Consider the following 23,872-nt stretch of genomic DNA (forward strand, 5'->3'; position numbering starts at 1 on the left):
AGTCAGTATTGTCGAGATGTTTGTACTCACAGTGTCTGGCATCACCTATATAGTTTCCCTTGTGACTCATCAGTCCACAGTGATTCTTCCTAACTTGGAACACATGTTGGAATCACACTCCTTGAGACTCAGAAAGGGTACCAATAGACTAAATGTTAAATTTCCTTTTTTGAAGGAAAAACCATGCTGCGTAGTAGGGAGAATCACTGTAACACTAGTGACTTCAGAGCATATAATTTACTGCAGCCATCTTTGATTCCTCTGTGATTTTTTCCCTCATCCATTTCAGACTCAGCCTTTTCTCTACCACTCTGCTCTTTCAGCTGGAATGATCTCCTACTACAAGTTTATTGTAGATAATCTCCTGAAAGATCAGTTTCTTCCTGAAATCTAAGTTTACACATAGGTTCAACGGGAATTACTGTTGCCTCCCTCCAAAGGCTGAGCGGTCTATCTTTTCCTCCCTTTCCTATTGCTCTCTGGAATTCTCTAGGAAATGCAATATTGCACCCCTTGCATATGAACAAGACTGTCAGGCCAAACCAAGTAATTCACGGTTGCCTACCACACACATTCAGGACTTCATCCAGCATGATTCCATACATGACTTTACCATTCAGCTGAGACACAGCATTCAGATGTTGCTATCTATTATTACCCGCAGATCACCCTCAACTGTCTTTCACTTGATATGCATCTCATCTGATTTTACCTTTTCATCCCATTTGCTGTGTCACAGGGTTCTGAATTACCTTTTGTATCTAGTCTTCCATTAGCTAACTAAATTACTTATAGCTAGGTCTCATTAGAAAGACAGTTCTGAGTCAGATGTTGGCTGAGAAGATCAGGTAATGAAGCAGCTTTGGCAAATGGAAGCCCCAAAACCACTGTGATATGCAGTCTCTCAAATGAAATTTTTGGTGACCCACCACCTCTGCCTTTAGTGGTCATTACTACAAGTCTTCTATTCTTATTCCATCAGTCCTTCTATAACAGCAGTTGTCCTTTCTACTCAAATTTCACTGTTACCTATTGTAGTGGAAAAGGATTTCTATGACAGCTTGTAGCAACTAGCTTTTCAATAGGCATGACAGAAAATTAATTAATCTCTCTTCTTTGGAGCAAATGACTGTTATTCCACTAATATTGTTGCCTAAACCCAACAGAAGAAGGTCTTATAAATTAACTGAAAGAAACCAGCAGATCTTGGGGGAACGGCAGAAAGGGAGAAAAAAAGGGAGAAAGGTGTACATAGGTAACGAATAAGTACCTCTCTTAGTGCAATTAAAACACCACCAAAAAATTTTATCCGGAAATTCTCAATTCCAAAGCAACAGTAGTTATAAAGAATATTCTAAATACTGAGAAAGCATTTAATAGATGATTTAGGATGGGGTTGAAAAAAGTATCTGTTATGAACCTTTGGAAATACCAAATAGAAGGGAAGGAATAAATGGAAGGTGAACAGATTACAGCAATGGAAGGGAAGAAATTACTATAGAATGGAAGGTAGTTCAGATAAGATGTGAAGAAAGAATTCTGACCCTGCATATCCATTTGCTAAGGGACTGTTGTGCTGCCCAGTTGGTAGTTGGCACAATCAGCATTACACTATGATCTTTCCCTAGACAGTTTACTGGACTACCTGCATAGAAAGAAGGTATCAGTACTGCCTTCCATTCCTCTTATTTGCAAACAGTATCACACACAGGAAAACTTTAATTTTCCTCTAGAAAGCTCTTAGAGATTAAATAATCTTATGTTAATGCCTCCCCAGGAGATATTATTTCCTTGGGTTGAATACAATAACAGCTTATAAGGAGGAAAGATGACACATCAATCTACCAAGATGGACATGCTAGCAAGATTAATAATAGAAATCAGATTCAGTCCATGGATGTAGCAGAAATATAGCCTTCTTCACTGTTGCAATTGAAACACGTATGAAGTGAATACAAAAAAACAGGAGTACTGAAAGTGCTTGAATTACCACAAAATTACATGTTGTAAAATATACAGGTGGACAAGTTTTATCTTCCAGACTCTTAAAAGAAAACTTTAGCACTACACTACATTCTTTAATTAATCATGAAGTCCACACACAGGAAAACAGAGGAAAAATGTAAATATAATCTGTTTTATTCAGTGGAATTGTTGCTTACGTTCTGAGCTTGAAAGCAGAAGAGTAGAAGACACTAATTCTCTTCAGAGTCATGCACAGTGCTGCCATTAGCAGCCCCATGGTGATAAAAGGACAGGAGGCAGTGACTGCCAATGCCGCAGAATGGCTGTTGTTCTGGGGCTCTTTGTCCTTGAGAGCTGGTGGTAATCATGGTCCATGAACCAGAAGTGCACTTTGAAGTTTTATTACTATAATTCAAAACCTTGAATAATGTAGAGGTTGCCTCAGTTGCATAAGGTCAACTGATATTGATGGGGAAGGCGTAGATGACTGTGACAGAAGTAACCCAAAGAGGACGGGCACAAAGCCTTGTCCATTAATAGCCCATGACTCTGCAGTCCTCCTTGCCCCAATGACTGCACATGGAGAGCAGGGACAGGACCTCCAGCATCCCTCAGTACAACTGAAGGCAAAACTTATTAACAGTAGTGTAATATTTTCTGTCCTTTGCACAACGTGTATGACACAAATGGACAAGGCGAGTTTCCTGCCTAAGTCCAGGTAACTAGTTTACTAGCAGTATACAACAGATCTGCTTTCTCAGAGGGCCTTGTGACTTCAGAAACATAAAAAAGCAAAGAATGTGCAGATGTCCCAGGAGACAGTCTCTTGAGTAAGTTAAGCTAGATCAGGGATTCCCCAAGGAGTGGAAACTAATGTGCCTGCTGGTGATGCACTGGGCCTCAGTCACAGAGCATCTCTCTGTAGCTGCACTGCTGAGTCAGCTGCCTGCCACTCCAGGAATGGTTATTGCCAAGGAAAATTGATTTGGAAGCCCTGCGTTATAGGAAACAAAACAGAACTATTCTTCCACTATTTTCTTGCCTGTGCTCCTTTACAGTACTTTAAATCTGTCGACATTTTGTAACTATTGAAACTGGCAGGTCTATTCCTGAGCACAAGTCTCAAGTGTTTTTTAAATTTGATAAATAATATAGTGAACAAAAAAAAAAAGGTTTTTGAGTCTTAACTGTTCTGAATTTCAAAGATAAACATGAGAAATAAGAACAAACTGATTAATACTCTACTTTGATTTTTTTTTTCTCATTGCATTCCAGCTCCTCGGTCTCCCATTCAGTACGTTTTGTCTCCATTTACCAAACTTGGTTGCACTGTGATAAAGTATACTGTAACCTCCCAAACACAGATCCAGGGTAGGAAACTGACACTTTAATTTCAAACAATGGAAAAGAACAAAGGATAGCTATCCATCAGCCATGATTCAACAACCTGGTTGCACAGGGAAAGTAGTGGTCTCTGCAAATGCAAGAAGTCACATAGTCTAAGCCACATTTGTTGTGGAATCACTATCCTTATACTACAAGCAAGATGTGCAAATCAAAGTGTGTGCAGTTGATATCGGGAAATGTGGAATTGGAAGGATGCTTCAGAGCGTAATGTAGCAGTAATCAAAGCAGACAGTTATTGTATTTATAGCTCACATACAGCTGCTGTCATAAAGACAACTGAGGAACAGTGTATGTATATATGAACAATATATGTGTAACCCACAAATACCTTATCAATTGCTTTAAGGAATTTTGATATTCTCCATAGCTGACCCAGCACAAATTCACAAGTCGGGAAGCTCCCATGCATCTGTTTTAGCCTCTTTAGAGCAGCTGTTAAGACTGGAAGTTCAAGAAAGGTCAGAAACATAAGAAAAAGCATTATTAATGTTTTGCCAGGGAGACAAGATATGAAATGAGGAAGGGGTTATCGTAGAACTTAGAAGAGATGTTGAATAGCAGGTAAAATCATGTCACCAATATTGACATGTGAGACACAAACCTGCTGTGTTCTGTGTCAGACCTTTCAACCCAAAGCATGAAGCAGAAAACAAAACAGACAAGACTGCTGCACTGCTAAGATTTCTGGCATTTATGCGTAACCCTGGAAACATCAAAGAAAGGTCATTTATCAGACATGTGATGCCAGCTTTTAGGGGAAGTTTTTGACAGAAAACATTCATGATCCATGGTTTGTAATTTTAAAATCAATGAGACAGGCAGTCTGAAATAACCTCAGCTTAGAAGACTGACTGAAGAGAGATGGTAGTCTCTGGAGGGCTGAGGGTGTTGGGTAAGATCAAGATCTCCTACCACTAGGTATTAACATGGGGCTTAGGCGCAGGAAAGAAATCCAGATGCTTTGTGTTGATGACTTAGCTCCAGGCCGGGCTTTCCCCAGCTTGCACCTAGGTACAGGGGAGAAACTGTTGAGGAAAACGGACAGTTGTCTCCAGCCTAAGTCCCTGTCGTGATTCAAACAGAAAACAGATTTGCAAACATTTACTACCATTACCTACCCTGTGAATCTCAGCCCAAGAAAAAGAAGGCTAGAAGTGATTCAAGAGGATTAGTCTGCTCAGTATACAGACATATGATGAAATATACTACAGAATTCTAGAGAATTATCATTCTCTTAAAGAAATTAAGAGTTGTGTATTTCCAAAACTTTCAAAGACTTGTAGGCTTGTAAGTACTCCCAGAATGTTTAGATCAACGTTTCCCAGGAAGCACAGAAGAGATTAGTCTCAGTTCTTTCTCCATACAAGCCAACTAAAAAGAACATACTTTGTTATCTGCCTAACTCATTTCTTCTTTTAGAGCATTGCTTCAAAGAAGTTGATTTGGGGCATGGAGTATTACACTCAGTAAAGGTGTAATTGCGGATGTCATAGCAATTGTCTTGAGTAACATTCTAGGTTTTTGATTTTCATTTCAACTTTCCCATGCCACTACAGCAGGAAACAGAAAATACAAACAATTCCTTCACAAGACTGATGCATCAGTGTGCCAATTTGAGGGACAGAGATCTCCTGGAGATCGAAAAAAAGCTAGATATTTTGAACAGAATTATCAGCAGTAGGCTAGTAGGTCAAATTAATTTAAACTTACACCTCCCATCCCTTAAAAAAGAAGAAAAGAACAATTAAAATTCGGCTCCGAGGTAGACTAAGAATAACTGCAAAAGAATATGTCACTACTCAGACTCTTCTGTCCCCAAAACAAAGCCCTATTAACCACCCTTTTCATATTTTTTCCAAAAAAATAAATGCTTAGTGCTTATGTTACCTTTTTCACTAGATTACAGTTCTGCCTCCAGGCAGGTCAGTGGAAAAAAAACACTGATTGCACCTTATACACTACATAAAAGTGACTAATGCCCTTCCTCTTTTACACACCGAGGAACAGGGTTTGTGAAGGAAAGCCACATTCTACAAAGCTCTCCATTCAACCAAAGATGGAGAGTTGAAAATAGACTGTGTGATCCTGCTGTAATTGAAGGAGTCAGTGAGAGTTTTTCCACTAAGACAGGATTTCTCCCAGAAGTTAAAATTACTAAATGCTTAAAATCTCACAGAAGCTCCTGGAATCTCAAGGAGTGATTCCTATCATCAATAGTTTTGCAGTGGGCTTCTTTTACATCACTAGGTCCAAATGGACAAAGATCTTGTCATAGCACATGCATTCATATGTAGCTCACTGTCTCAAGAGCATATGAATAAGTTGATGTTTTTCAGGATGTTATGTTACCTTTTAAGGCATTCTAATACTAACAAAGAGAGCTACAGATCATATCACCAACACGTGATTCCTGTGCAAAAATGTTGCTAGTCACCAAAATCCAGTATTTCGACATGACGTACATCCACACAATATGGGTTGAGGTGCTGTCCTGGTATGCCCTGTGTTTAGTCAATAATGATGAGGTTACTTTTGAAGAAAATACTTTCATGTCTCATTCCAGGGAATGTTCACAGCCAAACACAGAGAGACAAGCCCTTCCCACTAACAGTGAGTCCCATGTCTTGTTTAAAGACACAGATAAAGACACATAACGATTTCTCCTAAATATTTTCACTCCCTTCCTTGTTCTATTCTTTACAGCATTTTTTCAAACTGTGAATTTGCTTTGGCACTAAAATTCAGAACTACAAAGAGGTCATGTTCTCTCCCTTGACTTCAGTGAGGGTTTCAATGCTGTCTCTGGTAACACCCCTACAGAAAAAATGACTAAGTACAGGTCAGATATTTGTACTATGAAGTGAACTGAAAACTACTGAATAGCCAGGCTCCGAAGTTTTGATCACCAGCACAAGTCTGGTTGGAGGCAAGACACTACTGGTGTACCCCAGAGGTCAATACTGGGACTAATACTGATTAACATGTTCAGCAATGATCCAGATGACGGAGCAGAACACTCACTCAGCAAGTTCACAGATGATACAAAACTGGGAGGAAGTGGTTGCACTGCTTTTCAGAGGTACTTAAATGGGCTGGAGAATTAATCTGAGAGAAATCTCATGAAGATCAACAAGTATAAAGATGAAGCTCTGCATCAGGGGAGGAATAATGCAAGGCACCACTACACACTGAAGGCGGACTGCCTAGAGACCTGCTCTGCAGACAAGGAGTTCAAAGTCCTGGTGGACAACAAGCTGACCATAGGACAGCAACATCTCACAGGAAAGGCAGCCAATAGCTTCCTGTGCAGCATCATGAAAAGCACTGCCAGCATCTGGAGGGCGGTGGTCTTTCTCCTAAAAAAAAAGCACTGGTAAAACCACATCTGGAGCAGTGTGCTTAGTTCTAGGTTCCCCAGTACAAGAAAGAGATGGATTTACCGGAGTGAGTTCAGAGAAGGGCCATAAAGATGATGAAGAGATTGGAACAACTCTCACATAACAAGAGGCTAAGAGAGCTGGGGCTGTTCAGCTTGGAGAAGAGAAGGTTCAGGGGGATTTTATTCATGTGTATGAATACCTGATGAGTGGGAATGAAGAAGACAGAGCCACGGTCTTCTCAGTGGTGCCCAGACATAAAATAAGACACAATAACCAAAAATTAAAAGAAAGTATAAACTTCATCTGAACAAGAAAACACAATTTTACTGTGAGACTGGTCAAACATGTTGGCCTGAGAGGCTGTGGAGTCTCTGCACTTTAAGATATTCAAAACCTGACTGGACATGGTTCAGTGCAACTTGCTCTAGCCGACCGTGCTGGAGCAGGGGGGGCTGTGTGGTGTCACAGAGGTTCTTTCCAATCTCAACCGATTCTGTTGTATCAGTGGACTAGTGTGCTTTGTGATTACACAGAGGCCTACATACTCAATTCAAATATGCATCTCTACTGTTTAGAAGGTTACCACATTTCTGTTACAAGAAGCAAAATATCTCATCAACATCCTAAAAATAATGCAGGTGAACAGTGAAAATCATCATGTACAGACATGCCTGGTCCATTTGCTTGCCACACATCTCAGCATTACTTGCCCACAAGCAGCTAATGCTTTTGTTTTCAAGAGCAGCAAAGCTCTACATATCCTACTGAAACAGCTTCTGTTCATTATCAACCTTGTTTCTCTCTCCTTGCCTAAACTGCATACATAGTTAGGTGTAGAAAAACAAGCCCTTCTTTTCTATGTAAATTGGATATGCTAAGGTCAGAGTGAGAGCACCTCATTCTCATCTCTCTGTATGAATTTAACTTGCACAATCTGCGATCTCTAAAATCAAAGCTCATGTTAATAGTTACAACTGCAGTTTATTTGTATCCGAATGTTAAACACTAAAAATACAAGCACAATAAAGTTAACAGCATGATTCTTGTTTTGCCTTGCAAGTGCTAGACAGGGTTGCATTTCATAAATAATTAATTTCATGGTTATTCTAATCACATAATTTATTTCTGAAGACAAAAGTTAAATGTCATTCACAAATAAACAGTTGTTCAGGAAAGGAAATATATTAAGTCTTATCTTGGCAGCTTTCTCTGGATCTCCTGTCACAGACTCAAGCCCAACACTGTAAGAGTTCAGTTTTCCTTTGCCTTCTGCTTCATTTCCTCCTCTATACAAAAATGCTGCTGTCCTGTCTATTAATTAAGACACCAAGCCATTTTTATTCCTCTTTCTGCCAGTATGTAAACGAGAGAAGAGCAAGTGTTCAATCTCCATTCACTAATCTGGACACAGCCTTTGACTCTTGCAACTCTCCTTTCTGGATGTCTCCATCACGTATCTCTTGGCACTTTTCATTTCAATTCTAACACTGGGTTCCTGTCACCCTGCATTACCGATAAGCCACAAAGGCCTTGGCTGCTTCCCTTAGGCTCTTTCTGTCACAGGTCTGCTTTGGGGTATGCTGATTAAATCAGTGATATTTTTGGCCATGAACTTTAAGTTTGGGAGTTCGTATTCAATAACCTATTCTTGAAAGCTTTCATAGCATGATCTAAATTTCACTTCAATTTTCTGACCACAACATGCTCTCCTTCTCTGCAGTCTAATGTCTCATATATTTCCATTACCACCCAATCAAACCACAAATGCCTGGAGATGAATACATTCCCAAACCAGAGGCTTTGTAGAGATGAAACAGGACAGTATAGCGACAAATGTGTCCTGATTCACTGTAGGAAGCTAAAAGAAAATAGTCACAACTCTTGTTCCCTCAGTAAAAGCTTGAAGAATAATTACAATTTTGCTTGGCTTTCTTCACCTTTTCTTTTCTTTTTTTTTCCTTCTCAGAAAGGCTATTCGGTTTCCAGTTCTGCCTTTTTACTTTGGGCTTGGCTCTGGCAAATCTTTCCTGCTTGGTGAGCTGTTACCAAATTCTAGCATGCCATGGAGGCTTTCCAGCCAATGGCTTGCTAGCTTCTCTCAGAAGAGGGAAGCTTTGCTCATAACCCCTTTCTGGCCACACAGGCTCCCTCCTCACTCTCTTGCTCTTCCCCAAAACTTTTTGAACTGAGCATACCAAAAGGATTTTTTTTTCTCTAATCTGTAGGTTTCTGCGAGATCAGTGAATTGAATCGACTCGCAGAAGTATTTAGCAAATGCCATAGCTCATGCAAGGTACCTCATGGGAGTTGGTTAAGAACAGGGAAGCAAGGAATTGCCTCTTTTTATAACAGTAAGCTGTGAGATCAGCTCTCCCTTTCCTGTGAAATGGTGGCATGACACTGTTTACAACAATTAACTTTGCACCTAATAACATGCAGTTGCAGCTCTGGACCACACTTGCAATTTGCAACTGCTAAACCCATTCCTGAAAACAAGGAGAAAGATACAATAATCTATAAAGATGTAAGTTATTATCTAATAGCTCTTTATACATTAATTACCAGATAATGGTGCTAATCCTTCCAAATCCATTCTTATTATGTATAGAAAAGCTTTATCGTATTATGTATGGAATCTAAACTTTTCATTATAGAGTTACATCAAGTTGTTCTTAAGTTACTTCTTTTAGAAATAAAGTTCAACCACAATGATACTCTCGTCAGCTAACAGTACATTCCCAGTCATACCTGTGATCATACTTGATATGACTAATGGCAGAATGACGAGTTTGAGCATCCTCATCAGCACTTCCCCAGGAAAGGAAAAGTATATTTTATCCAGGTTAGACAGTTTGCCATGTTCTCGTACCAGCACACCGATTCCAATACCTAAAAGGCACATACAAAAATATGACACAAATTAGCAGGAATTTATGGTAGAGATATGGGGAAAAAGGAAAAAAAAACAGTAGAAAACAATGAAAACAAAATTAGTGAGCAACAGACACATTTTTTACAGCCGTGGTGGAAATTTTAAAGCAAATTAGAGCGAGAGGTTGCCTTTTCTGTTCTATATATTGATGATAGAAACAGTAATAACATGTATCATTCTGAACTTGCAGGATGTCTTCGGAAAAGTCTTGATTATGCCCTCTGATTATCAGTCGAGTCCAGCAGTGACTTTTTATGGGCTTTCATAAGCTTCAGAAGACTTACAATCTACACCAATAAAAACCCAACAATATAATATATAAGCACTACCAAACATTAAAGAAAGTGATACAATATAAGTATTTTAGATAATTCATATTGGTAAAAATTGGTAAAAATGTCTATCCAGCAGCAATACTTTCAACAACTGCAGCTCTACATATTTAGAAAAGAGTGTGATTACAACCACTATATTAATTTAATTATTTCCAGAAAATTAATCAACAAAAATACACTCAACATATTTCACACTAATTCCACTACATGAAGGATCTACAAAATAACAGACTGTAAGTATAATCAATGACTGAGCCACTGTACAAGGCACCTTCATACTTCCTCTTATCCTTGGACTCCATGAGTCATCAGATAGTTCTGGCTTCCTATATGAATCACAGATAAGAGTTCTACTGAAAAAAAAAAAAAATCATAGGCCAAAAGATAAATTTGTTCAGTTTGACAGGCAACACCTTTATTTTCCATTTCTAATTATTTTCAAATGAAAATTGCTAGTATAGAAAACATGCTCATTGGTGTTTAGAAATCATTATGATTATTATTTCACATATGAACTTTGTAATGCTTCAGTGCCGGCTAAACTGAGTATCAAGAAATCAAATTTCTAACTGGATTCAGTGAGAGAGACAGCGATTTAGAACCCTCCATTACTCACTGAGAGCTGAAAGGTCTTACTTATACGAATAGCCTCACTGAAGTTAATAGAATTATTTGTACCCCTTTGTATTTCAGCAACATCAGTGGCATGTATTTTGCAGCAGAACTGTTACAACACCAGAAGTTGATATGCCAGCCTTTGCCAGCCTCGGTGGCTCATGTAAACTTGCAGGGTCTCAGGAAAGCTGCTAGTGCCCAAGCCACTTGCACCTCTTCCCTAAGCAAGGGCAGACAAAAGTCTTACAAAACATTAATTTCTATACAGGAATGCTCCTGAACTTCAACCACTCCACCTGTCTTCTTTTCCATGCTATATTGTTTTTCTCTATTTTCCACCCCACTCCTCTTGCCCACATGGCTAAGTTAGGTTAGGATTTTTACCACAAGAACAATCCTCTACTTACAGCTCAATGACATGTGCCACTTACAGTCTGTATTTCTGCAATACTAGGCAGAACAGAAGAATGAAGGCGGAAAAAAATGTACAATTCCATATCCTTGATTTAACTTCCTAAAGGCAAATATCTCATCGTCACCGTGCATAGCACAGCATGTGTGGTACAGATAGCACAGTGTCCACATCTTCTCTCCTAGCAGCCAAAGACACAGAAAGCGAAAGATGCAGTCTGGGTCTCTGGAACTACAACACATGAAGAGGCCACAGGACACTTCTCCTGTCTGAACTCATATGAAACAACGCATGCTTTGTTTGTCTCCTTATCACTGGTCTTCCAAGTAGCACATAGTCTTTTTACAACCTGGTAACAGACAGAAAACCCTTCTAAGAAAGGCCATAAATGCAGACTAAGAAGTGAGGAGAGAGGGTGAGAAGAACAAAGGAACAAAAACAGAGTGGAAGAAAATTACTGAAAATGAGCATACCAAGAAAATTTCTTGGCATTCATCTTCCCAACAATCCCAAGAGTCCTAGTATAAAAAGCTACAGAGATTACATGCTTCCTCTGTGTGGGATGACCCATTTTTTGTCGCTACCTAGGGGAAGGGGAGCAGGAAGTACTGCAAGGAGATAGCCCTTGCAACTAGCTGTACTGCATGTAACACTTGATCCATGACATATGTCAACCCTGAGGCATTCCAGGAAGTGATGGCTGTGTGTAATAAGGCTGCAGAACCAGTCTGGCCTGCAGGGAGAGAACCACAGCAATCAGGTAAAATGTGTCTTGGGAGACCATTATGTTGCAGGTATCTGGAGAACACTCATTTATCACAATCTGCCCTGCATATAGAGTATGTCTTTTTGTTTATTGCTGTTGTTTCTGAAATGCCGTCTAAGAGAAAATGCAAATCTTTTGCATGGAATCAATTATAGGACTATGACATTTTTCTTCAAGTACGGTGCTACAGTCCATGACATGGATTTGGAAATGAGTAAGAAAAGAAATACACACATTATACTAGCACACACTCAGAACCCCCAAGTAGCTCAATCTGTTCAGGATGTGCAGTAGGAAGTGAGTATAGTTACCTGCTTTATGTAATGACTATCATGGGATAGATGCTCTTCAGAACCCGATTACATCTTTGATAACAAGATAGCATGACACTACTTTACATTTTTTACCTTCTCTCACAGGTAAAACAATTCACAATTTAGAAACAAATAACGGAAGTCCACACATAGACATGTCTGGTCCTTTTTCTCACAGACAGAGAATATAAACCAGATAAAATTGGTATCCCCAACATATTCTTTGCACGCATGGATGACAACATTGAATTAGGATGCACAGTGCTAACTGGCAGGGAGTTCTCACTCCACCAATGTGCGCAACACTGCAGAAACAGCACATCGTCTTCAACTCCCAGTAACTTTATTATGGGAATTTTACTAAGCAACGAGCCATAAAGACAATGAGAGAAGAAATCCAGCATGTATTTCTCAAAAACATACAATCCAATTTGTAAAATGTGCTGTTCTGAATCACACCGTATCCCCTCTCTGAAAAATGCTGTGGTATTTACTTTTTCTGTTTCCATATAATTCAAGCATGTAGAAACCCCCTTTCACTGGAGCAAAGTTATAAGAGGAATTATAAGAAGCTTGCTTTGTTACGGCACTGAAAGACGAAAAAATTGTGGGCACTTTCTGTGGTTCAAACCTGATATTATTTAAGTGTGCTGCAGCAACACCTACTGCGCTACTAACAAACTGATTAAGCTTTTTGTAATTTCACATGATACGCTGTTCAGGTGACAGCCTAAAACACAATTACGTCTATCATATTGGTGGGTCTTAACTGGATTATCTTTACAGCATACGATTCATTAGACAGAAAAGGCTGACAAAGGAAGTATACTAACTTGATTTGAAACGTAACATAAAGAATTTTATATATATAACTTAAATTGCAGCACAGGCAGGCAAGATTTTTGCAGTCTATGATACAGTCTAAGTCAGATTGGCCAAGTCTGTGAAAGACAATAAAAAATCTTTCTACAAATATATCAACAGCAAAAGGAGGACTAGGGAGAATCTCCAGTCCCTACTAGATGCAGAGGGAACAACAGGAACAGGGGATGAAGACAAGGCTGAAGTACTCAATGCCTACTTTGCTTCAGTTTTTAATAGTAAGGAAAGTTGTTCCCTCTGTGCACAACCCCAGGGGCTGGAAGAGCAGAACGAGGTTCCCACGATCCAATACAAGGTGGTTAGAGACTTGCTTGCCCGCCTAGACGTCTACAAGTCTATGGGGCTGGATGGAGTCCACCCAAGAGTTTTGAGGGAACTGGCGGATGTGCTTGCCAAACCCCTTTCCATCATCTTCCAGCGGTCCTGGATTACTAGGGAGGTACCACTGGACTGGAGGCTGGCTGATGTCATGCCCATCTATAAGAAGGGGCACAAGGCGGATCCGGGGAACTACAGGGCTGTCAGTCTAACCTCAGTACCAGGGAAAGTCATGAAACAGGTGATCTTGAGTGCTATCATGAAGCACATGCAAGAGAACCAGGTGATCAGGCCCAGTCAACATGGGTTCACAAAAGGCAGGTCTTGCCAAACTAACCTGATCGCCTTCTGTGACCAAGTGACTAGACTCTTGGATGAGGGAAAGGCTGTGGATGTAGTCTTCTTGGACTTCAGAAAAGCCTTTGACACAGTTTCTCACAGCATTCTGCTTCGGAAACTGTCAGCCTCTGGACTAGACAAGCACACACTCTCCTGGGTGGAAAACTGGTTGAATGACTGGACCCAGAGAGCGGTGGTAAATGGAGTTTACTCCAGCTGGAGACCAGTGACAAGTGCGGTTCCCCAGAGCTCAGTGCTGGGTCCAGCCCTGTTCAATGTCTTTATCGATGACCTGGATGAAGGCATTGACTGCACCCTTAGCAAGTTTGCGGATGACACTAAGCTGGGTGGAAGTGTCGATCTGCTGGAGGGTAGGGAGGCTCTGCAAAGGGATCTAAACAGGCTGGACTGCTGGGCAGAGACCAATGGCATGAGATTTAACAAGGCCAAATGCCAGGTCCTGCACTTGGGGCACAACAACCCTGTGCAGTGCTACAGACTGGGAGAAGACTGGCTGGAAAGCTGCCCGGAGGAGAAGGACCTGGGGGTGTTGGTTGACAGCGACTGAACATGAGCCAGCAGTGTGCCCAGGTGGCCAAGAAGGCCAATGGCATCTTGGCTTGTGTCAGAAACAGTGTGACCAGCAGGTCCAGGGAGGCTATTCTCCCTCTGTATTCGGCACTGGTGAGACCGCTCCTTGAATCCTGTGTTCAGTTCTGGGCCCCTCACCACAAGGAGGATGTTGAGGCTCTGGAGCGAGTCCAGAGAAGAGCAACAAAGCTGATGAAGGGGCTGGAGAACAAGTCTTAAGAGGAGCGACTGAGAGAGCTGGGGTTGTTTAGCCTGGAGAAGAGGAGCCTGAGGGGAGACCTCACTGCTCTCTAGAGCTACCTGAAAGGACGTTGTGGAGAGGAGGGAGCTGGCCTCTTCTCCCAAGTGACAGGGGACAGAACAAGAGGGAACGGCCTCAAGCTCTGCCAGGGGAGGTTCAGGCTTGACATAAGGAAAAAATTCTTAACTGAAAGGGTCATTAGGCAACGGAAGGGTCTGCCCAGGGAGGTGGTTGATTCGCCTTCCCTGGAGGTGTTTAAGGTGCGGGTGGATGAGGTACTGAGGAGCATGGTTTAGAGACTGGTGGGAATGGTTGGACTCGATGATCCGGTGGGTCTCTTCCAACCTGGTTATTCTGTGATTCTGTGTGATTCTGTGATTCTGTGAAAGTGCAAACTATATAATACTAAAATAGAAGGCGTAGAAGAAATTATTACTTATAATAACGCTTATAAACTCATTTCAGCTTATTAATTCAGCTCTCTTTGGATTTCTTCTAACATTTTTTAATGTTATATATTTTACTGTTTTACATTCTACTTGAAAATTAATATTCCTCCTAATAAACATACTGACGTTGATGGAAAAAAACAAAAACTGCAGGCAACTACTGAGGTAGGATTTAGAGGGGTATAACTGCATGGCAACTGATGTTAACTCTCTGGATGCTGGTGTTGCCCACACTACCAGCTTGCTTACAAAGATATGGGAAGAAAAGCCCTCTCAGAAATCTTCCAGAAGAAGAAAGTTCCCAAGACAGATCTTGGTCTACTAAAGATATGTAGCAGGAATGTATTGAGGGAAGGTGTGCTCATTCCTCCCTCGTGGCGAGACCCCCTACGTCCTCTCTCTGAGGTTAAGCTGTTGAGGGTGCAGCAGTTGCAAATTCCTTCACAGAAATGACATAATGTCATCTGACTGCAATGTGTGGAAAGTTTGGGTGGACCGTGACTCCCTCTGACAGACTATCAGGAGTGAAGGCAAGGTGGAGCCCTGGTCAGAGGGGTAAAAAACAGCTTCTCCAGCATATGATACTCCCCTTTACTGACAGCAGGTGTAAAGGCTGCTGCAACTGGCAAAGCTGTCCTCCTGTGGGAACCTGTAGCAGGACTGATAACAGATCAAGCAGCCTGTAGCAGTCATTGACAACACAGAGCAGCAGCTCAGCAATGCAACACTGCACAGGACCCACCCCACCCTTTGACAAATCAAGGGTGGTTATGTCATTCAGCCAGGAAAAGGTAAATAATGACTGTTCTTTTTGTGACAATGCGTGACTGTGGTTCTGCCGAACGCTGGACCTGTGTTGCCCCAGATCACCAATGTAACGATGGCTAAGCAGGCTGATAACGTGTCACTCCTCTTGGTCTCTTAGTTTCCTCTCATTTATCTAAATATGTTATATAATAATTTCATAGGCATATATTTTCCAAATAGTTCCAGTGTGCAGATGTAACTTCTACCTGAGAAAACCAAGATAAAGACTGGAGCTGAAGGAAAGAAAAAACTTTACAAACATTTTTATCTATATATGCATCCCAGTCCACTAGAGAGAACCTGCTATTAACATACAGAAAAAAACCAGAGTGGTGTTGTGAACAATTTGTTCCTTGGTTAGTCCTTAACTCAGTTAAGATAAATTAAGTGGTATCAGAGATACAAATTGCCTCTTTCACAGCTTTTCAACAAATTTGGTGGCCATTAGATTTGTGAAGTTAAGTACAGAACTTAACAATCTTAATATAATGAACACCATATTATGAAGCTTACACATAACTTAAGTAATCTGCAGAAAATGATAGTTCTTTTGCAGCAGCTATACAACCTACACTTCCTCATTAATTTGGATCTCTCCTGGTGAAAGCACCTGTTCTCTTGGAGAAGACTGTGTTAAACTCATCAAGACGTCTGGAAAAGTGAACTCAGACAGGAACACATGCAAAGAAGGACTGTAGAGTGATGAAGAGAATGAGCACCCTACCTTCCAAAAAGAGATTAAAGAGCTTAGTTTGTCCAACAGGGCTGAAAGAACTAGAAGTGCAGAAAATGGCTAAAGAGCAAAGGAAGAGTAATATTTTAACAAACGAATGCATATTGAACCTGAAGACTGGCAATTGTAAGGCTTTCATCAATCGGGCTGACAAATATCGCTTCCTAGGAGGACAGGCAGCACCAAGAAGCCTACTGAGCTTTCAGGAGCAACATGATCAGAAGTTACAGAAGTTTATACAAAGTGATGTAACCTGAAGCGGCAGTTGACTAGATATGATAAGCCGGGAGGTACAGCTTCCTACCTCATATTCCTGTGTTTTGCAGTAAAAATGAAATGTAATGTGTCAACGGTAAATCGCCTTCCTTCTTTTGCAGAACCCTATGAACCCTTTCAGCTGTCACTTCTAAAACCACTACCATTTTCTTTCGACTCACCCATCGGTAACTTGGATGTCTTATTCAACTAAATCCTCTCTCCCCTGCAACCATCTAGACATGTACAGGTCTTTGCTTCCTCCGTGTCTCCAAATCCACTCAATTTTATGAAATAATGCTTTCATTTGGATCACTTTTGTCACTCATTTCTGATACTGTCATGTTCCCACTTCCAGTGTTCCCAGTGTATAACATTTTGCTTGCATAGCCTAACATATTACTACTGCAATGGCACCATTCCAACCCCCCTCAAAATAAAAAAGGGGGCTTCTCACCCTTTCTTGTAAAAGTCCACTGATGCTCTGTTCTCTTTCCACAACCTTTGGTTGCTATCCCAAAGCTATCTGAGCACCATTGTACATCCTGTACAATCCAAGAGATATTAGCTCAATAGAGCACATAACGGAAAAATACACCTTCATTTTAAGACCCCTGAAACATACAAGAAACTATATTATTGGCAATGGTATAAGAAAGGTGAAAGGCTAGTAAGTGGGAGCATCTGCCAGATTCTGACCCTTGTTACAGCTTCTGTTTTAAACTGTGATGAGAGGAAAGGTAGTAAACAGGACATACCGTTCCAGCTGTCTCCTTGCAGGAAGGGCAGTGGAATGATCCTGACTGTAATAAATTGAGATAAGCAGCTGGAAAGGCAATTTAGTGGAAACTAAAGAGACAGTGACGTGCAGAAACATCATCATTCTGAAACTAACGAGGACATCAAAGTCTTGCAAAATCAGAGATATGACCTAGAAAAAGAGTTCAGATTAAGCAAGGCCAGGTTGTTTGTGGTTCCAAAAGCATTCAAGGACTAAGAAATGGCTGTTTTGCAATACCTCGTGAATATATAGATAAAAATAGAAATTGTTATCACATGTCACATTTAATGTTCTGGTATGCTATCAGAGTCTCACGAAATGTGCAATATGTAGAACAATGGTAGACAGAAAATTAAATCTGGAACACTCAGTCCAATATAGCCCTGACCTGCAGCACAATATATGATACAGATATGATCTCACACCATGAAACACTGCTGTAGGGCCATAAGGAAGAATGTCTTCCACAAACAAAAAGAAAAAAAAGGGTAGATGCAAACAGTGCAAGTGTTGTTTGTGAGTTGTGTCAACTTGTATATTATCTATTTGCTGGGCTACATAAGAAGAAAGCGTCTTTATGCCTTCTTAAGATGCAAACATCAAACAAAAATTTTGCAACTACACTGTAGTATTATCCCTTTAAATACTACTAGGAAACTGGAAATAGTAAATATTTTGCTGGTACTAGTATTGGTGTTAGTGTTTCAAACGGAAATAAATATTTTTATTGACTTCAGTAGCATTGGGACTTTGTAGAGAGTAAATTGACCTTATGCTGACACCTTCCAAAGCTCTCTTTTCTTAAAAGCTCAGCTCTAGTGGTATTTTCTCTTCATTCACATAAAATGAAAGCCAGGTTTTGTGTTAAAACAGGACACAAAACACACACACAATAGGAAAACAATTTACATGCTAGAAGAACAAATTAAAAGTCAGTTTTTTTCTGCTTTAAATTAACTCAGGAGCAAAAGAGGCAAAATGCTTAACTTCAGCTATCATGGTTTCTTTCGCTAGCTGAGTTTGTGGCTTACAGCATTTTTGATCCTTAGTCATATGTAAAACTCTCAAGATGAAACTGATCGCCATTCTTCATTTTACTTTGTCTTTAAAATGAAATTCAGACATTCTTTCAGAATTGCTGTGTTCCACACATTCCTAAATGGATCTCAATATCAAGTTGTATGCATAGTGACAGAGAATAAAGGAAAGATAAGCATCGTAACTGTCTAAAGAAGCATAAAAAGTCATAAGTATAATTCACGCTGCTCTAAATCACACCAGGAAAAAAACAGAGTCTTTTGCTAAATTTCCACACTACCACAGTTGATTCAGGATTTCTGGGTCTTCACTTGCTATAAATTCCAAATCAATAAAATTTTATCCTTCAGAATTCAAGAAAGGAATCAGATGCTTGCTTTACAACTGCACTTGCTAGAAACTGACAGGGTAGTAATTCCTTTGCTTTAGTATATTCCCCTTAATTTTTATCCTGCTGTAAAGAGTTCTGGTTTGGTTAGTGTATTTCAGAAGGTAATTAACCTGCTTCATTGTTTGTAAAGTTCACACTGTATCATGCAAGCAGAAAAATGGTACTGAAGACAGCCTGAACTAAACTAATAGGCCACTTTTCGGTAAAGTTACAAGCAGGTAGAAATGAAAAACAGTGAAACATTACTCCATATCCAGAATGGCCTCTTTTATTTTAAAATTACACTTTGTTAGAGACAGAAACAACTCGCTGGGAGAAACTGAAAGACTTTGCCGGTGTATATGGTTTAGGGGCTGCAGGCTACATTTGCAAAAGCAACTTCCCACTTTAGGTGGTGAGCTCCCTGGATTCAGAGTAGCCTTCTCTGTGGCTAGAGACCATCAATAGAGTGATATGTTACTAACTGTTATGTTGCTGTCTTTGCCCTGTGAGACATTCATTCCTGTTATGAATTTGCTGACACTGCACTGACATGGATGCATTTTAAAAGAACCTGTGCTTTAAATGCAGCTGTCAATTCCTCTTCTACTTGATTATAGAGGGCACCGAGCCTTTCTAGCTGCAGTTAGCAGATGTGAATGCACCTGACAGTTTTGGGGTTTTGTTCATGTGGTTTTTTTAACAGAGACCTGCGGCCAAACCAAAATATACTTATAGGGAGACATTGCTACTAAATATTAGGATATTGTTCACAAAGGCACAAGGGGGAATGGATATAAACTGGAGAGTGACAGATTTAGCCTAGACATAAGGAACAATTTCTACACCATGAGAGTGGTGAGGTGCTGGTACAGGTTGCCCAGGGAAGTTGTGGATGCCCAGTCCCTGGAGGTGTTCAAGGCCAGGTTGGATGGGGCCTTGGGCAGCCTGATCTAGTGGGATGTCCCTGCTCTTGGCAGGGGGTTGGAACTAGATGATCTTTAAGGTCCCTTCCAACCCAAGGTATTCTATGAATATTAGACTATAAAATCTTACTTTTTCACGAAGATTACAGAGAGAACTTTTTGGCCCATGGACTGCCAAGGCAGTATCATAAAGCACAAACCAGAAACTCTGTTGGCTGCTGCACTCATCAGATCCTGCTAAAAAGCTATAAATGCACCGTTCAAAGCTTCTGCAATGCTGGTATTACAGGTAGGAACGATGTATATTTTAACCTCGCTCTCAAATGCAGGAAGAAAGAAGGTCTGACGCTGGCTCCAGTCTTCCAGAAAGGGAACTGCAAGCACCGCGTCTGATCCCGCAGACACTGAATACACTTCAGACGCTGGAGACGCCGCCCGCCCCCTTCGCCAGCCTCCTCACGCCGCCGCTGCGGACGCCGCCTGCCGACGGGCTGTGCGGCAGCACCTCGGACAGCTCCCGCCCCGCCGGCATCCGCCGCGCGCAGCTCGGGCGCCCAGACCGCGGGCGGGCGCGCAGGGGAGCGCAGAGGGGAGCCCATGGCAGAGCGCGGGGCCCTTCCTCACTGCATCCCTGCACCTTTGACCAACGCCATTTGTGGCTGGCTGAAGAAAGGATACCAGCTGCTCACTGCCTCCTCTGATTGGTGCCCGTATCAACCTCAATACTGCACTTCTCACGTCTTCCTCTTAAATATCTGAACATTTCCAGTGTCCAATGCGGTTGTAGCTAAAAAACTCAACTCTTTCAGGCTCACAGGCATCTGACATTCTGAATTTGTTTAGTAAGTGATGGATAGATACCCCATTGAGGGACAAATATAAGAACTTGTAACCTGCAAAGTTACGCAAAACAAATCCCCCAGAATCATGTTCCCCAACTACAGAACTATTAAAAAAAAAAAAAAGGAAATTACTGTTACCATTACAACTATTACAAAAAGATATTGGCCTAACAGATTCAAAAAATATAAGTACTCCAAAAAATTGTAACCTATTTGGGTATACTCTCTGAACACGTAAAAAGATCTTTGCTTTAGTATAGTGTGCTACTGCAACTCAATGCCCGAGACCTTATGTACTCAAATAACTTACCCTTTTACTTCCACTGCAATAAAAAAGCAGTTCTGCTGAAGAATTGCCCAGGACTATAAGCTATTACACTATGGCCCACAGACTAACGAACACATAAGTATTTGCACATCATCAGCCTTTTACTTTCACGACTGGTTTGGTTGCGCTGCAGCAGTGACCTCTTGGAAACAAAATGATATTAAAAACTAGATGCTTCCTAATAATGCTATGACCCAAACTCTCCCTTTGCAATTGTCCTTTGGAAACTTGTTTCATGGCAAGTAAATTTCAGGTTATATCTCTGGTTTATTTTGACTTGATTGCATGAACTGGAAGAAATATAACCTGCTTTATCGAAAGGCTGAAGAAACACTTGAAGTAACTCCACTTCTAAACTGCTTTGGTTAGTTCAGTTGCTTTGAGCTCAGTAAGGGCCGTGCAGGAAAAAAGATGCAAGATATCCCTTCTTTCACAGCCACCTACACCTGTGTGAGGCTGGTACTCTCCTGCTTCCCTGCCTCCCAGAAAAGGGCAGCGAGATAGGGGAGGAAGAGATGGCCCCACACCTCACCTCTGAGTCAACAGTCGGCACAGATGACCCACTGCATTCCATAAGTATGCAGTAGGAACTACTCAATAATGAAATCCCTTCTTAGGCTGAGCATTCAAGCGCATCTATCACTGAAATTATACAAACCAAAACACTCAGAATTAACTCTGCATCTGAAATTCAGTCGATGTCAGACTGTAAATCTGAATTCATGGATCTCCCCACATCAGTCGGGTGATCTGAAACAGAATCTCTACTAAGGTAAGAAAAATAGCCTCTTGAGTCTCAAGTTTTCTTTTCTTATAGGAAAACATGCAGGTGTTTTCACTAAGAAGACATGACATCATTAAGATATTTTGTGTACAGATTTTAAAAAAACTCCCCCCCCTCAACTGCTATAAAAGAAATTCCAGTGTTTTTGAAAATGCAAATGCAAGGCAAATGATCAAATCCTTCAAATATAACATAGAAAATAATTACTCTTGAAGGATGAAGTGTTTGAAATTCCAAGGTGTTTTTGTCTCCTCTTGTCAAAGATGCACAAAAGTAATGAAGAAAACTTTTCAGCACATAAGGGTACTAGCAAAGATAAGCATATCTCACTAGGATGCTGAGCACAGTTCTGGTAACGATGAGCAAAAATCATGATTCCATATAATAGTGCTAGAATATCAGCACAGCTGGACAGTTTTCACAGTACATTTCCACAGCTGGCCAGATTCAGTATTTCCACTCCTCAATCAGGCACGCATTTCTGAAAAGTCTAAACATATTTTCTGCTTTCAAAATGGTGACAGTCTTCTGTTAATGAATGCTAAATTGTTCCTCCAAACTAAGTAGATTAGTAAACCTCAGAGCAATATTCCAGTGTATATTAAAAAAGAGTAAATATGTAAATTTAATGAAGAAGGGATTGTGGACTTCAGGTACATTACAAATATTCCTCAACAAATCTGTAATAAAAAGATAACATACAATTCAACTGAGGAATAGGAATCCTTACAGGTGTTTCACTGTTCTACTTGTGTAGCGTATTTCACCTCCAAGAAATCTTGAAAATGCAGCTGATACACAGCTATTTGAAAAATGTAATTTGGTCCAAAGCTGGATGAATTTTTATGAAGACTGTCTTCGCTGTATTATGGAGCTCCCTTGAGTTCTGACCTGTTAATTACAGTGTAACAGGTAGGGAATTCCAAAGCCTGTCACTCTGTCACTGCGAATTCCCACAGGGTGTTAGGTGGACTAGCACTCTGTACACAGAACTCAAAAATCTTTCCTCTTACTAAAGAAGAGAAAAGGAACTGAGATCTTTCAAACACTGAATGCATGGAGGAAAACACACAAGCGCACAAACGTATAAGGCTGATCGCCACTTATAAATAGCTGGGTGGAATTCCAAAAAAATAATTATCTCCCGAACAAACACGCAGAGAAATAGATCATGTTCCAGCCAAAATTCAAATCAGCATTAAATTAATCTGAAATAGACCCATCAAACAGCAAGCGTCGTTAACGAAGCGCTTAAAGCGGCGCTTCCCTACAGGAGCAATAATGCAAGGGAAGCTCCGCTTGCTTGGCATCAAAATAATCACCAGGAGAAAATGAAAACGGCGTGTAACCAGGACTAAAGATCCTTCCTATGAAAAATAACGTTCAGCCATGACGTTCGACGGCTTCTCTCGGCCCCTCTGCCCACCTATTCTTAACAAAATCGCGTTCAACTCATCCCTCCCCCAGGCGCGCGACGGCAAGCGGAGGAGAAACCCTCCTGCCTTACCGCGACACCCTTGAAAGCCCCATCGAGAGCCGGGCGGCGACGCCAAACTTTCCCCTCCCGGGCCACCAGAAGCCCCCCGGAGCCCGCAGCCAGCAGCGCCCACCTCCCCCACCGGCTCACCAGTCAGCACGGAGGCCACCGTGCAGAGCAGCAGCCAGTTCTTCTTCAGGAAGCCCGGGCAGACGAATCTCCTCCTGCCTCGCCTCTCCATGGCGGCGGCTGCGGGGCTAACGGCCCGGCCGCGCTCCCGCCGTTCTGCGCCGCGCGGCCCCGCCTGTGCGCGCGGCCGCAACCGCCCCAGACACCGCCCGACCCCGCGCCCGCCCCCGCGTGCCCGCCCCTCCGCTCCCCCCGCGTGCCCGCCCCTCCGCTCTCCCTTCATGCCCGCCCCTCCGCTCCCCCATTCACGCCCACCCCCTGCTCCCCTCTTAGGTGCCCGCAGTGCTTCACCTCGCAAGCCCCACAGGCCTGGGCTGCCGGGCAGGGCAGGGCAGGGCAGGGGGCGCAGTGGGCAAAGGTGGCTGGTGGGGTGCCATGCTGCAACCCTGCTGCCTC

General features: G+C 41.5%; 1 protein-coding gene across 1 annotated transcript in view; it reads right to left on the reverse strand.

Moving 5' to 3' along the window:
- SLC1A1 (solute carrier family 1 member 1) overlaps positions 1–23,528 on the reverse strand; it is a 53,132-nt gene extending 29,604 nt beyond the window's left edge. Inside the window, exons 1-2 of the mRNA XM_069880291.1 lie at positions 23,438–23,528; positions 9,501–9,641 (exon numbers count right to left, since the gene is read on the reverse strand). Of these exons, the coding sequence (XP_069736392.1) occupies positions 9,501–9,641; positions 23,438–23,528 (232 nt within the window). The remainder of the gene's footprint in view (positions 1–9,500; positions 9,642–23,437) is intronic.
- Positions 23,529–23,872: the final 344 nt, after the last annotated feature.

Source organism: Phaenicophaeus curvirostris, chromosome Z (assembly GCF_032191515.1).
Source record: "Phaenicophaeus curvirostris isolate KB17595 chromosome Z, BPBGC_Pcur_1.0, whole genome shotgun sequence".
Taxonomy (NCBI): Eukaryota; Metazoa; Chordata; class Aves; order Cuculiformes; family Cuculidae; genus Phaenicophaeus; species Phaenicophaeus curvirostris.